The sequence below is a fragment of the Dipodomys spectabilis genome, unplaced genomic scaffold, assembly GCF_019054845.1.
Source record: "Dipodomys spectabilis isolate Male_0828 unplaced genomic scaffold, ASM1905484v1 ptg000175l, whole genome shotgun sequence".
In the NCBI taxonomy this organism is placed as follows: Eukaryota; Metazoa; Chordata; class Mammalia; order Rodentia; family Heteromyidae; genus Dipodomys; species Dipodomys spectabilis.
The window spans coordinates 12,748,848-12,761,121 of NW_024870852.1; the positions used below are offsets into that span (position 1 = coordinate 12,748,848).

The following is a 12,274-nucleotide window of genomic DNA, read 5'->3' on the forward strand; positions in this document are numbered from 1 at the left end:
ATGACTAGCATTTTATCACTTGAGCCTCACTCCAGCTCCAACTTTTGCTGGTTAATTAAGAGATAAGAGTCTCTCAGATTTATCCCCCAGATCTTCAACCTTCATACATTCGGGTCTCAGGCACCCAAATAGCTAGATTATAGTCCAGGGCCCATAATCCTTCCTAGAGACAATGGATTGCAATATGAAGCAGCAGTGGAGGTGCTTAATCTCTACACCACTTGGGTCTAGGCCCGGAGGGGTAGAGTATGCCAGTGAGGAGCCCCGGTTCTGAAAAACGATTTGGAGTAATCAAGAAAGTAGCGTTCAACAGCGGTACTGGAATGATGTTTGAGTAAAATTAACCCAAAAGGCCTTGCTTCCCAGATTTCTTTGAGGTGCAGAACTGGGTTGGAATCCGGTCCTGATATTAATCAGCTTGCTCTTGGGAAAGTGAAGTTAACACCTACTTTCCAAGAGGGAAACTCACAGGTTAACTGCGTCAGAATCTTCATGGTGCCATCCTGGGTTTTCTGACTGGTTGATGAGAACCAATTATTTGCATTTCTAATTCGTTCCCAGGCGATCTTTGCCGCTGGTCAGGGGACACTTTGAAACCACTGTTCTAGGAGGTCAAGAATTTAAAGTGAAAACACTTGGCACAGTTTCTGACACAGGCAAGTGAACGCCAACATGGTCCCTGTTTCTAGCTGGCAGAGATCTCCTAGCAGCCCCGTCGCTCCACTAACTCAAGTCTGGGAGCCTCGCGGGTAGCGCCCTGTTCCAGCTAGGGGGCGTGGCGCCAGGGGCCGGCTGCCTGTCACATCGCTTATTGAGTCGTGAGGGCAGGCGAGCGAGCGCACCGCCGCGCGCCTGCGTGAGGGAGCGAGGGGGCGTGGTCCCGGCCTCCGGGCCGGAAGCGGGAGATTGCAAGGGCGGGCCGACTGGCATTCCCCTTTCCGGCAGATCCCCATGGAGGCGCTGGGGAAGCTGAAGCAGTTCGATGCCTACCCCAAGACTCTGGAGGACTTCCGGGTCAAGACCTGCGGGGGCGCCACGGGTAGGCCTCGGCGGGGCCGGGGTTGCGGGGAGGGGGTGTCTTAGAGCTCGGCCCGGACGCCTGGACTCTGACCGGCCCGCTACAATCTGAGGGAGTAGAAGAGAGGCCGTTCTGACCCTCGCTTCCCGCCCTGCAGTGACCATCGTCAGTGGCCTCCTCATGCTCCTACTATTCCTGTCCGAGCTGCAATATTACCTCACCACGGAGGTAAGGGGCGGGGCCTAGGGCAGGGGCGGGGCGCCCTAGGGGTAGGGCCGCGAGTGGGAGTGGGGAAGAGGAGGCTGGGGGCCGGATCTTACAGAGGTAGCGCTGCCCCAGGTGCATCCTGAGCTCTACGTGGACAAGTCACGGGGAGACAAACTGAAGATCAACATCGATGTTCTCTTCCCACACATGCCTTGTGCCTGTGAGTACATCACCATGGATGGGAGTTCCCAGATTCACACCTCCAGCCTTAGGTTCTGGACCCAGGGACAGACTCCTTGCCCTTAGCCAAGTTCTGCCACAAGACAAGTTCTTTCCCTCCAAGACCCAGATCACCATGCCTCCTGAGTCCTCGCGCCTTAACTTGAGTTCACACTTCCAGATTTGAGCATTGATGCCATGGATGTGGCGGGGGAACAGCAGCTGGACGTGGAACACAACCTGTTCAAGCAACGACTAGACAAGGATGGCATCCCCGTCAGCTCAGAGGCTGAGCGGCATGGTAACCAGGGGAGGGGGACAGGTCTTAGATCCCAGAGCTGTAAGTACCCAATCCCTACCTTCCAGCAAATAAGCTGTTGGAGGCACAGTGACATATTAACAGTCAACATCTAGACAGTCAACTGCCTTGCCTATGGCTCCTCAGCTATTAAGAGTCAGAGTGGAGGGCTGGGAAGGTGGCTCAGTGGTAGAGCGCTTGCCTTGCATGCATGAGGCCCTGGGTTCGATTCCTCAGCACCACATAAGCAAAAAGAAAATAGCCGGAAGTGGCATTGTGGCTCAAGTGGTAGAGCGCTAGCCTTGAGCTGAAGAGCTGAGGGACAGCTCCCAGGCCCAGAGTTCAGGCCCCACGACCGGACCCAAAAAAAAAAGAGTCAGAGTGGACTGAAATCCAGACTTCTAGCCTCTGTATGTTCGTTCAGTAACTCTGTATGCTTTCTTAATTTGAGTAACAGAAGCTTGAGGATGGGTCTTATATGTCATAGTATTGGTGGAAATTCTTTAGATAACAAACTCTTTTTTACCCCATTGGCTGAAATCAGCCTTCGATGCTTGTCCCCAAGAGTTTAGATTCTCAAGTCCAATTGTCTGGGTTCCTAGCTAGCTTTGCCTTTTGCAGTCTGAGCCTCAACTATAAAGCAGAGATTAAAGAACAATACCAATCACTTTGGAATAGAAGGATCAAATGAAATCCATACAGATGATTCCCAGCTTCAGGCTGTTCAATTTAAGAATTTTCGACTTTATGATGGTGTGAAAGCACACACATTGTTTTCCTCTTTCAGTTCAGTATTCAGTTACCTAAAGTATTTAAAACTTATCATAAAACAGGTTTTTTTGTTTTTGTGTTTTTTGTCAGTCATAGGGCTTGAACTCTGGGCCTGGGTGCTGTCCCTCAGCACTTCAGCTCAAGGCGAGCACTCTACCCCTTGCATCACAGTGCCACTTCCCGTTGGTGGTTCTGGTGGTTTATTGGAGATAACAGTCTCACTTTGCTGCCTGGATTGGCTTTGAACTGAGATCCTCAGATCTCAGCCCCCTAAGTAGCTAGGCATGAGCCATGGGCACCAGGCAAAACAGTCTTTCTATTGGATGATTTTCCCCAACTGTAGGGGCTACTATAAGTATTCTGTACATGCTTAAAGTAGGGCAGGCTAAGCTATCATGTTCAGTAGGTTAAGCATATTAAATTCTTTTTTTTTTCTTTCTTTTTTCTTTTTTTTTGTCAGTAATGGGGCTTGAACTTTTGGCCTGTGCATTGTCCTTCAGCTCTTCAGCTCAAGGCGAGCACTTTACCACTTGAGCCACAGGAATACTTCTGGTTTTCTGTGGAGATGAGTCTCACAGACTTTCTTGCCCAAGCTGGCTTTGAACCATGATCCTCAGATCTCAGCCTCCTGAGTAGCTAGGATTACAGGCAAAAGCCACTGGCACCCAGCCTTAAGTTCATTTTTGATGTGATATTTTACAGTGGTTTATTAATATGTAACACCATTGTACATGGAAGAGTATTTATAATTGTGTATAAAATATCTGGGACAGGGTGGGTGTTCATTTTTAACTTCTTTTTCATGCTCTTAGTGGTATCCTGTAATAGATGTCTGTTAGCCAGCTTCAGATCAATCAGTCATTATGGGGACAAGGTACATAAACTACAGTGACCGGTAGCCAACAAACCTTAGTGTCCACGGTTACAGTTTTATTTTTTCCTTTTTGCTACACTGGTGTTTGAACTCAGGGCCTCATGTTTATTAGGTTAGGTGCCTCCAGCTCTTTTTTGTGCTGGTTATCTTTGAGAAAAACTCTCACTTCATGTCCAGGTACATTCTTGGACTGCAGTATGCTTGTTTTAGGCATCTCATTGTAATAGGCTATGCTACCACAGGATGACAGACATGTTCCACCACACCCAGCTTTTCTGTTGAGAATAGAGTATCACAGTATTTTCTTCCTGAGCTGGCCTTGAACCAAGATCCTTCTGCTCTCAGCCTCCCAAATAGCTAGGATTGTATCTGTGAGCCACTAACACCCAGCGTCACTGTTTCTTACTATTGTATTAAAAGACTTAATATGTATAAAGAAAAACCTAATGCCTGATCTATAGTATCTACCATATAAAATTTAGGTACTATTTTAACTTTGATTATTCCCAACTCATTGGGCAAGACCTGCTCACGAACTAAGACTACAGAGGTACCACTATTATCTGCCCCCAGCTCATGTTTCTGCCTTTCCCGTAGAACTTGGGAAAGTGGAGGTGACAGTGTTTGATCCAGATTCCCTGGACCCTGATCGCTGTGAGAGCTGCTATGGAGCTGAGTCGGAAGACATCAAGTGAGCCAGGCCCTGGGGGTGGGGAGAATAGACTAAAAATTTAGAGGACTAGGGTACATGCCCCCATCAGGGATCTTGGTGCAAGTGACTAAGGCTTTCTAAGCTAAGCAAGCTCTGCCTAGAAACTGCAAACTAGGGGTGAGGCTAAAGAGGTCCCTGCTCTTCAGCCTAGAGAAATATTCCAGTGGTGTTCTCTAGAGTCCTTCTGCCTTGCATCCTCAGTCCCAGTAGTAGCACCTGTCTATATGAAGAAGGCCAATTGCATCCCCCTTTACTTATATTGTATGTGAAGCTCTGAGGTAGAAGGTCTAGCCCAAATTAATAAACTACAAGATATCGTAACTGTTGTGTTATTTGTTACCCATGCCCTGACCTGAGAGGCTGACGCAACAGGTCTGGGTAGGACCTGGAAATACATACTTTAAAACATTTATTTGTAAGGGGAGGATGTTTGGAGTGTGGCCATAATTTGCTTGTACAAGGCCCCTGTGTTTTTTGTTTGTTTGTTTGTTTTTGTCAGTCATGGGGCCTGAACTCTGGGCCTGGGCGCTGTCCCTCAGCTCTTCAGCTCAAGGCTGGCACCCTACCATTTGAGCCACAGCGCCACTTCCAGCTTTTTTCTGCTTATGTGATGCTGAGGAATTGAACTCAGGGCCTCATGCATGCGAGGCAAGCACTCTACCACTGAGCTAACTTCCCAACCCCTGTTTGCATCCCATCACCACACTCACAAAAAAAGGATTTTGTATTTCTTTGGTAGTCAAATACATGTGGCAGAAAATTTGTCATTTTAACCTTATACAACATTAATGTTGTATATGGAATGGAAACCCATGTTTTGAGCAGTGCTAATACCTCTGCGGAACATTGAGAACATGTGGTCAGGGATGAGGCTAGCAGAGGCTCCATGGCAGACAGAACTGATGGTGCCCTTCCCTCCCTCCTCGCCAGGTGCTGCAACACCTGTGAAGATGTGCGGGAGGCATATCGCCGTCGAGGCTGGGCCTTCAAAAACCCAGACACTATTGAACAGTGCCGGCGAGAGGGCTTCAGCCAGAAGATGCAAGAGCAGAAGAATGAAGGTTGCCAGGTGTATGGCTTCTTGGAAGTCAACAAGGTACCAGGAAGGACTGAGGCAAGGCAGGGGAACTGGTTGCGCTGGGCTGGAGCTCCCACCATGAACCAAGAGACCACTCAGGCCTTCAAGCGAAGGCAGGACATGGCTGGAGAATGAGAGGAAATATCCCCCACAGGTGGCTGGCAACTTCCACTTTGCCCCTGGGAAGAGCTTCCAGCAATCCCATGTGCATGGTGAGTAGTCCCACATCAGCTGGGGCAGTATAGACCCTAGATGAATTGGTATGCCTCTAACCTGCCTGACGCTCTTATCTTTGCCTTCTCTGGGCGAGAAGCTTGGCCCCATAGTTAAGAGCAGACGCTGAAGAGCCAGACTGGCTGGGTTCAGATTTCAAACTTCTGGCTGTGTGACTCCAAGAAAGTTTCTTAATTTTTTTTTTTTTGAGTTTCAGTTTCCTTCTTTATAAAACGGTGATGATTAACAGTACTTACCTTACATGGAATTTGTGCAGGTTAAAAAGTATAGCTCAATGGTAGAGTGCCTGCCTAGCACATGTAAGGCCCTGGGTTCAATCCCTAGCACTAAAAGAAAGAAAAGAGAAGAGAATAGCACCAAGCCTGGGTTTCGTAGGTACTTGTATCAATGGTAGCTCCCCAAATCAAATTATTTGAGCCAGGGCAGGTGGTATCACAAAATGTTAATATGCTGTCAGAAATTACCATGTAAAGAGAGCAAAGGTGATGCTCCAAAGAGGAAAGAAAAAAAAAAATCCCTGGAGTGAAGTCCTTGAGAAGGAGAGAGAAAGAGAGTCTGACGTCAGATATGGAGAAAGACCAGATTCCACAGTCAGAGGAAAGAAGACTCCAGGCACAGGCAGGGAAGTAGCTAGAGCACTAAAAAGCCCGTGAACCGTCTCTTCTAAGCTGTTCTTTTTCTTTGTGATGTACGTCACAAGGTCACCAGCTGAGGATAAGACGGTAAGGGAACTGTAAGTAGTACTGTGAGAGTGAGAGAGGACCTGGACCATGAAGTGGAAATGGGTTGCTAGGCAACCCAAGGGCCTCCCTGGGACCCAGAGCAATGATTGGAAAGTGAGACCCCATCAGCATCAGGGCAGCTGTTTGGGGTGGCTTAGAGTGAGTGACACAGCATTGGGATTACCTCGGTGAGTGTTTCCAGGCACTTATAAAGGCAAGGGAGTCAAAGAAATATGTAAAGAAGTGTTCTAGTGCTAGTTCATGGGCAATAAGATGGTAAAGGCAGAAGTGAGAATGGGTTTGGGGTGAAGGTGGACACCAATGAACAAGCAAAAGAAACAATGCACCCTTGGTATGGGGCCAAAGAATCATTGGGTTTGAGGTACTGGAGAGAAGTGGGAGAAAATTAGTGGTAGTTGGAGCATAAGGTACTTGAAGTTACCTGAGGCATGTAGTTATTGTCAAAGTTTAGGGAACCACCCAGCAGAGCTGGTGGTTCAGGTAGGTAGAGGATAAATCCAAGAAGAAGGGGCATATGTAGGAATTGAGAAACCAGGGAACACTGGAGAACTGGTGGACGTGACTATAGAAATCATGAGGAGCTTCAGGGATGGGCTGTTGCTAAAAACCTTGGGAAAAGGTAGGGAAGAATTGTTCCAGGAGTTCTCTGTGGGCTTTCTTGACTAAAACAAGTAAGGACTGTTCTCTGTGAGCTTTGGAGCTGGGACTTTAAGGGAAGATCAAAGGTCATAGATGTGAAAGTGGCAGTAAGGAGCGAAAGACCTCCCTTTTGGCCAGAGGGGATAGGTGTGAGAAACCAAATAGCCAGCTGTGGAGAATGGAGGGGCTAATCAGAGGTTGAAGACAGGTGTTACCGATGACTGAGCAAGCAGCCCAGTGAGAGGTCAGCTGGGGAGAACAGGAGTCAGAATTACATTGAGGAGCCAGGCGCCAGCGGCTCATGCCTGTAATCCTAGCAACTCAGGAGACTGAGATCTGAGGATCATGGTTCAAAGCCAGCCCAGGCAGGAAAGTCCGTGAGACTTATCTCCAAATAGCCACCAGAAAACTGGAAATGGTGCTGTGGCTCAAGTGGTAGAGCACTAGCCTTGAGCTGAAGAGCTGAGGGGCAGCGCCCAGGCCCAAAGCTCAAGCCCCATGACTGACCAAAAAAAAAAAAAAAAAGAATTACATTAAGGATACGTGAAGCCACGTGGTGAAAAGCCCCGGGGATGAGCAAGGGCTGCGTCAGCCCTGAGCTACTCAGGTAAAGGAAGCAGGCAGGAAAAGGGGTCCTGTGTGATATCCGTGTTGTCTTCCAGAAAGCCCGTTGAATAGGGAGGGCAGGAGTGGTTCTGGAGGACCCTCTTAGTCCAGAGGAAACCAAGGGAGAGCCGGTCTCACTGAGACTATGGGAACGTGTTCAGGGTCAAGCTGTTGACTCTGAAACTTGCAGACATTGAGTGAGAGGTATGGCTGAGAAAATAGCAGCCTCGCTGCCTCTCTGCTGGGGGCTGTCATCAGGCCATGGACCCCAGAGCAAGGCGTAACCAGTGATCTGCCTGAATTTAGACCTGGGACTGACTTTCTGACATCCTATTGTGACTAGGGGTATAGAATAATCTTACATGGTAAAATAGAATCTTACATTGCAAAATTGATAAATACTTTCTTCTCTTAGATACTATCAGAGTCTTAGGATAGCTCCTTGTGGATTTGAACATAGACCCAGAAAGAGCAGTGATTTGCCCAAAGTCACACAACTAGGAAAGGGATTCCTGGGCTCTAGGTCTTTTGTTCTTACTAGGCCACCAGACTTCTGTCCCCAAGACCTCATGCAAGGAAGAGTTCCCTTTAGGAGGGAACTAAAGAGAGGCCTGTTGGCTGGGCCAGACCCTGTTGCTGAGGCAAAAATAGTGCGATCCTATGTATCGTGTTCCATAGATCTCATTGTGAACCTCTGAATCTTTGTTCTCTTCCTCCCTTCCCTCTCCTCCCTCCCCCATGCTGCAGTACATGCTGTGGAGAGTAAGTGGTCCTGCCCCCCCAGGAAGGGCAAGCCCCTACTTCTGGGGCAGCCTGTCCTAGGATGGGGAGAGTTTTGCATGGGTCTGGGATTGGGCCTTCTTGGCCTGGCCTCTAGGTGGCCATAACAAGCACAGGATGTATCTTGGAGGTAGGGTTCCTTGTAGCAGGAGGGGGTTGGGTTTAGCAGACAGGAAGCGCTTGTTGTGGAGTAGTTGATACAAGGTGTCCATGGGATTCCTTTTGGGGAGCTGTGAGAGGAGAATCAGAAAGAGCTTAGATGGCAGTCTTAGGTCTCTCCTTACTTTGGAGTTAAGTGATTTGTCATATCCAGTTCATGTGAGATCAGAATCAGGGTTTTGTTTCCTTAGACACAGGCAGGATTTGGTGGGAACAAAGGCCTGATTTTCCCTGTATATGTCAGCTAAGAAATAGGGTCTGTGTTGAGTTTACATTGACTCAGGCAGGCCCTTTCTGATTGTCCTTAAGTAGGATCAGGAAATGCCAGGCCGGAGGGTGAGTGGGGTTGGGGTGGGGGGGGAAGGGGGATGTTAACGGAGAGCCAGATAGACCTTACTGCAGAGGGAGGAGGCTGGAGGGAAGAAGACTAATCCTGCTCCCCATGCTGACCCTTTCTCCCTTTTCTCCTAGTCCATGACTTGCAGAGCTTCGGTCTTGACAATGTATGTACCAGGTGGAAGCCACGGAGGTCAGGTGGGGTTGAGACTGGGCTACTTCCTTCATTCCTCTGAGGTGGGGTTGCATGTAGACCACTATATACCCTGTCTTGCAGGGGCCCAGTCTGTGGGTTGGGTGAGAGAGGGTCTTCTGGACTAAGATCAGAGCAGGCTAGGGGATGCAGTTGGACAGGAGCAGCCCCAACAAAGGGAACCTCAGGACAAAGTCTGAAGGAGTGTGGCGCTGGTCTGCCAGGGCAGGTGTGGATGGAGAGAGAGGTTGATGGGGCCAGAGCACAAAGGACTCAGGCTACACTCAGGAGTCTGGCCTTTCCTCTGAAAACAGAGGGAAGTTGTTGGCCTACCTTAACCAAAGGCATGATCTTAATCAGATTAGCATTTTTTTTTTTAAAGATTCCTCCAGGGGGCTATGAAGATAGCTCAGTGGTAGCGCTTGCTTTGCATGCATGAGGCCCTGGGTTCGATTCCTCAGCACCACATAAGCAGAAAAAGCTGAAAGTGGCGCTGTGGCTCAAGTGGTAGAGTGCTAGCCTTGAGCTAAAGAGCTGAGGGACAGCACCCAGGCCCAGAGTTCAGACCCCATGATCAGCAAAAAAAAAAAAAAAAGATTCCTCCAGTGGCTGAGTTTGCTATAAAATAGAGCCGGAAAGAAGCAAAAAAGCTGAAGATCAGAGGCCTCTAGCCTGGCCTTCATGACTTTGACCCTCCCAGCAGAGCTAGCACCCACCATGTAAGTCAGCAGCTGGCCTGTGCAACCAGCAGATGAGCGAAGCCAGTGCCTTAAACCCTGGAGTGTCAAGAGTGTAGACTGTGAGGAATTCACAGGCAGGTTTTCTCCTTAAAGCCATAGCTTCTTGCAGACGGGGCCTCCTGCCTTCATCATTCTTCCTCCACACACAGACAAATCCAAGCATCCCTGTCAGCTACTGTAGTAGAGCTTTGCCTGGGTTGGGGACTCAGGCCTCAGGCACTGGCATTGTTTGCAGATCAACATGACTCACTACATCCAGCACCTTTCATTTGGGGAGGACTATCCAGGCATCGTGAACCCCCTGGACCACACCAACGTCACTGCGCCCCAAGGTACCATCTTGGGAGGTAGCCCCTTGCTACCAAAGCCCCGCCTGGCACCTATGCCCAGTGCTGTCTTCTCCCCACAGCCTCCATGATGTTCCAGTACTTTGTGAAGGTGGTACCCACAGTGTACATGAAAGTAGATGGGGAGGTGAGTCTGAGGGAGTGCAGCTGTCAGTCTCCTGCCTGGTGCCAAGCACTTGAGGTCCTTCATTTAGTCCCTTCAGCCTGGGGAGTAAATGCTGCTCTTATCCCCATATAATGGAGGAAACACTGAGGTTCAGAGGGTAGGTGATTTACTCTCACAGGCCAAGGTCAAGCCTGGGGTGCTGCCAGTGCAGGGGCAGTCAGGCTGAGCATTCTGGGCCAGTTCCATTCCTGCTGTGGCCTGTGGAGCAGCCTCTCTGGAGTGGCAGAATGCAGGGGGCTGAGAGTGACAAAGTGAGTCCAGCCTTAGGGTACATTGTCGGGGACCTGCCTCTCATTCCTGGGCCTCCAGTGAGAGCATGCACCAGATGTAGCTGGGATGGGTAAATGATAAGGAGCTAGTGACTGGAGTGGAAATCAGGATGAAAACAATAGGCCAGGGGATCTGTTACCAAGCTAGCACCTCTTTCTCCCTTTACACAGCCAGTGTACACCAAGACAAGGGGCAGGAATGGCAGTGCTGGGGAAGGTCGGGTGCCAGCTCCTAGACCTAACTCCAGCCCTGGCTCCCTTCCCACTCCAGGTGCTGAGGACTAATCAGTTCTCTGTGACCAGACATGAGAAGGTAGCCAATGGGCTGCTGGGTGACCAGGGCCTTCCTGGAGTCTTTGTGCTGTATGAGCTCTCTCCCATGATGGTGAAGCTGACAGAGAAGCACAGGTAGGGGGCGTGGGGTGGTGGCGAGGGCTTGTGTCTGTAGGGACAGGAGCCCACTGAGCCCCCCTGCTCCCTCTGCCAGGTCCTTCACCCACTTCCTGACCGGCGTGTGTGCCATCATTGGGGGCATGTTCACAGGTAAGAAGCCCCAAAGAAGCCCCACGGTACCTGTTTGGAAGTAGGGGATTGGTGGGAGTCTGAAGCTGGGCTGTTCCAGATTTGGGGTTGGAAAAGAAAGGGGTATCTTGAGAGCTGGTGGAGACGCTGGCCTGGCCAGGAGGCTCAGGAAGTCAAAGCAAAGGCCCAAACGGGCCAGCGCCAGCCCTTCTCTCTCCCCCAGTGGCTGGACTCATCGATTCACTCATCTACCACTCTGCCCGAGCCATCCAGAAGAAAATTGAGCTAGGGAAGACAACGTAGTCATCTTCCCCCTTCCCCCTTTCTCTTCTTTCTCTTTGACCTGTGGTTATATCCCTACCCTCTTCCACCTGCCCCACCTCCCGCCTCCTCAGTCTACCCCAGCCCAAGGTTGATAAATATGGATTGTGATAGTACTATTGGTCTCTGTGTGATTCTTGGCCAGAACCTAGGAACAGCCACCCATCTTAGCCATGTACTGAAGTCAGTCATGACTGACAAGTCACAGCCCAGCCCTCTGGAAGCCCCCCATGGGCATCCCTTGGCAAATAGGACTCTTTCCACATCAGATTGCTGTCCACTCCACGGTTCTGCCCTCAGTTTCTCCATAGGGACCTGATGGACCCTTCCAAGTGAGCATCCTAGATCCACGGGGCTCCGTGGCTGATGGAGTAGCTACCTCCAGTGCCATGTACAGGGATCCTAGTGCAGTTGTGGTTTGTCACTTCTTCAATAACAGCCATCTCAACTCAGCCCCCTGATGGCATCTTGTTCACTGTCCCTGCCCTGAGCCAAGCCCCAAGTTAGCTCTGGGCACAGAGAAAAATCCTTGTAGGTCCTTTCAGGCTCCTGAATGGAAGCAAAACTGAAAAATGAGGGAAGATAGAGGTGCCATCATAGAGCAGGGCCAGCACCAGGACCCTGGCTCAGGACCTACTAGGGCTTCCCATTAAGAGTCCTTTCTGCAGGCTGGCCTTGAACTGCAGTCCTCTAATCCCTGCCTCCTGAGATTACAGGCATGAACCACCCTGCCTGCCCCTCCTTGGACGTGATTTAATCCCCCTTCAGGCATACCAATCTATGCGAGTGGAGAAAAGACAGGACTGGCTACAGTGAGCCTTGTGTTTTGTCACCCAGGGACCCTTCTCCTTACCAGTATGCTGAATTTCCTCTGGGAACCCCTCTCTATCCGCTCAGCTATACAGGACTTGAGAGGAGGGTTGGTCTCCCACCCCAAACTCACCAGAGATGCTCACAGCCTGCACATCCCCTCCCTGGCCACAGCAACCAGGGCAAGCCTAGCCTGTCACCTTGCAGATCCACGGGGGAGAACCTGCCTACA

General features: G+C 50.0%; 1 protein-coding gene across 1 annotated transcript; it reads left to right on the top strand.

Annotated features, from left to right (window-relative positions):
- Positions 1–837: 837 nt before the first annotated feature.
- Positions 838–11,348, top strand: Ergic3 (ERGIC and golgi 3). The gene is made up of 13 exons (XM_042694723.1): positions 838–1,039; positions 1,176–1,246; positions 1,358–1,445; positions 1,626–1,745; positions 3,985–4,078; positions 5,030–5,195; positions 5,332–5,389; positions 8,810–8,841; positions 9,843–9,939; positions 10,017–10,081; positions 10,661–10,797; positions 10,877–10,932; positions 11,135–11,348. Exons 1-13 carry the CDS (start codon positions 952–954, stop codon positions 11,212–11,214), a joined length of 1,152 nt encoding a protein of 383 aa, XP_042550657.1. The 5' UTR covers positions 838–951; the 3' UTR covers positions 11,215–11,348.
- The last annotated feature ends 926 nt before the right edge of the window (positions 11,349–12,274 follow it).

Excerpts from the sequence above, each read along its gene's own strand:
- Ergic3 (XM_042694723.1), top strand. The coding sequence starts at position 952 with ATGGAGGCGCTGGGGAAGCTGAAGCAGTTCGATGCCTACCCCAAGACT. Across the intron at positions 5,196-5,331 it reads GCTTCTTGGAAGTCAACAAG|GTGGCTGGCAACTTCCACTT; the intron begins GTACCAGGAAGG and ends TATCCCCCACAG. Across the intron at positions 9,940-10,016 it reads CAACGTCACTGCGCCCCAAG|CCTCCATGATGTTCCAGTAC; the intron begins GTACCATCTTGG and ends TTCTCCCCACAG.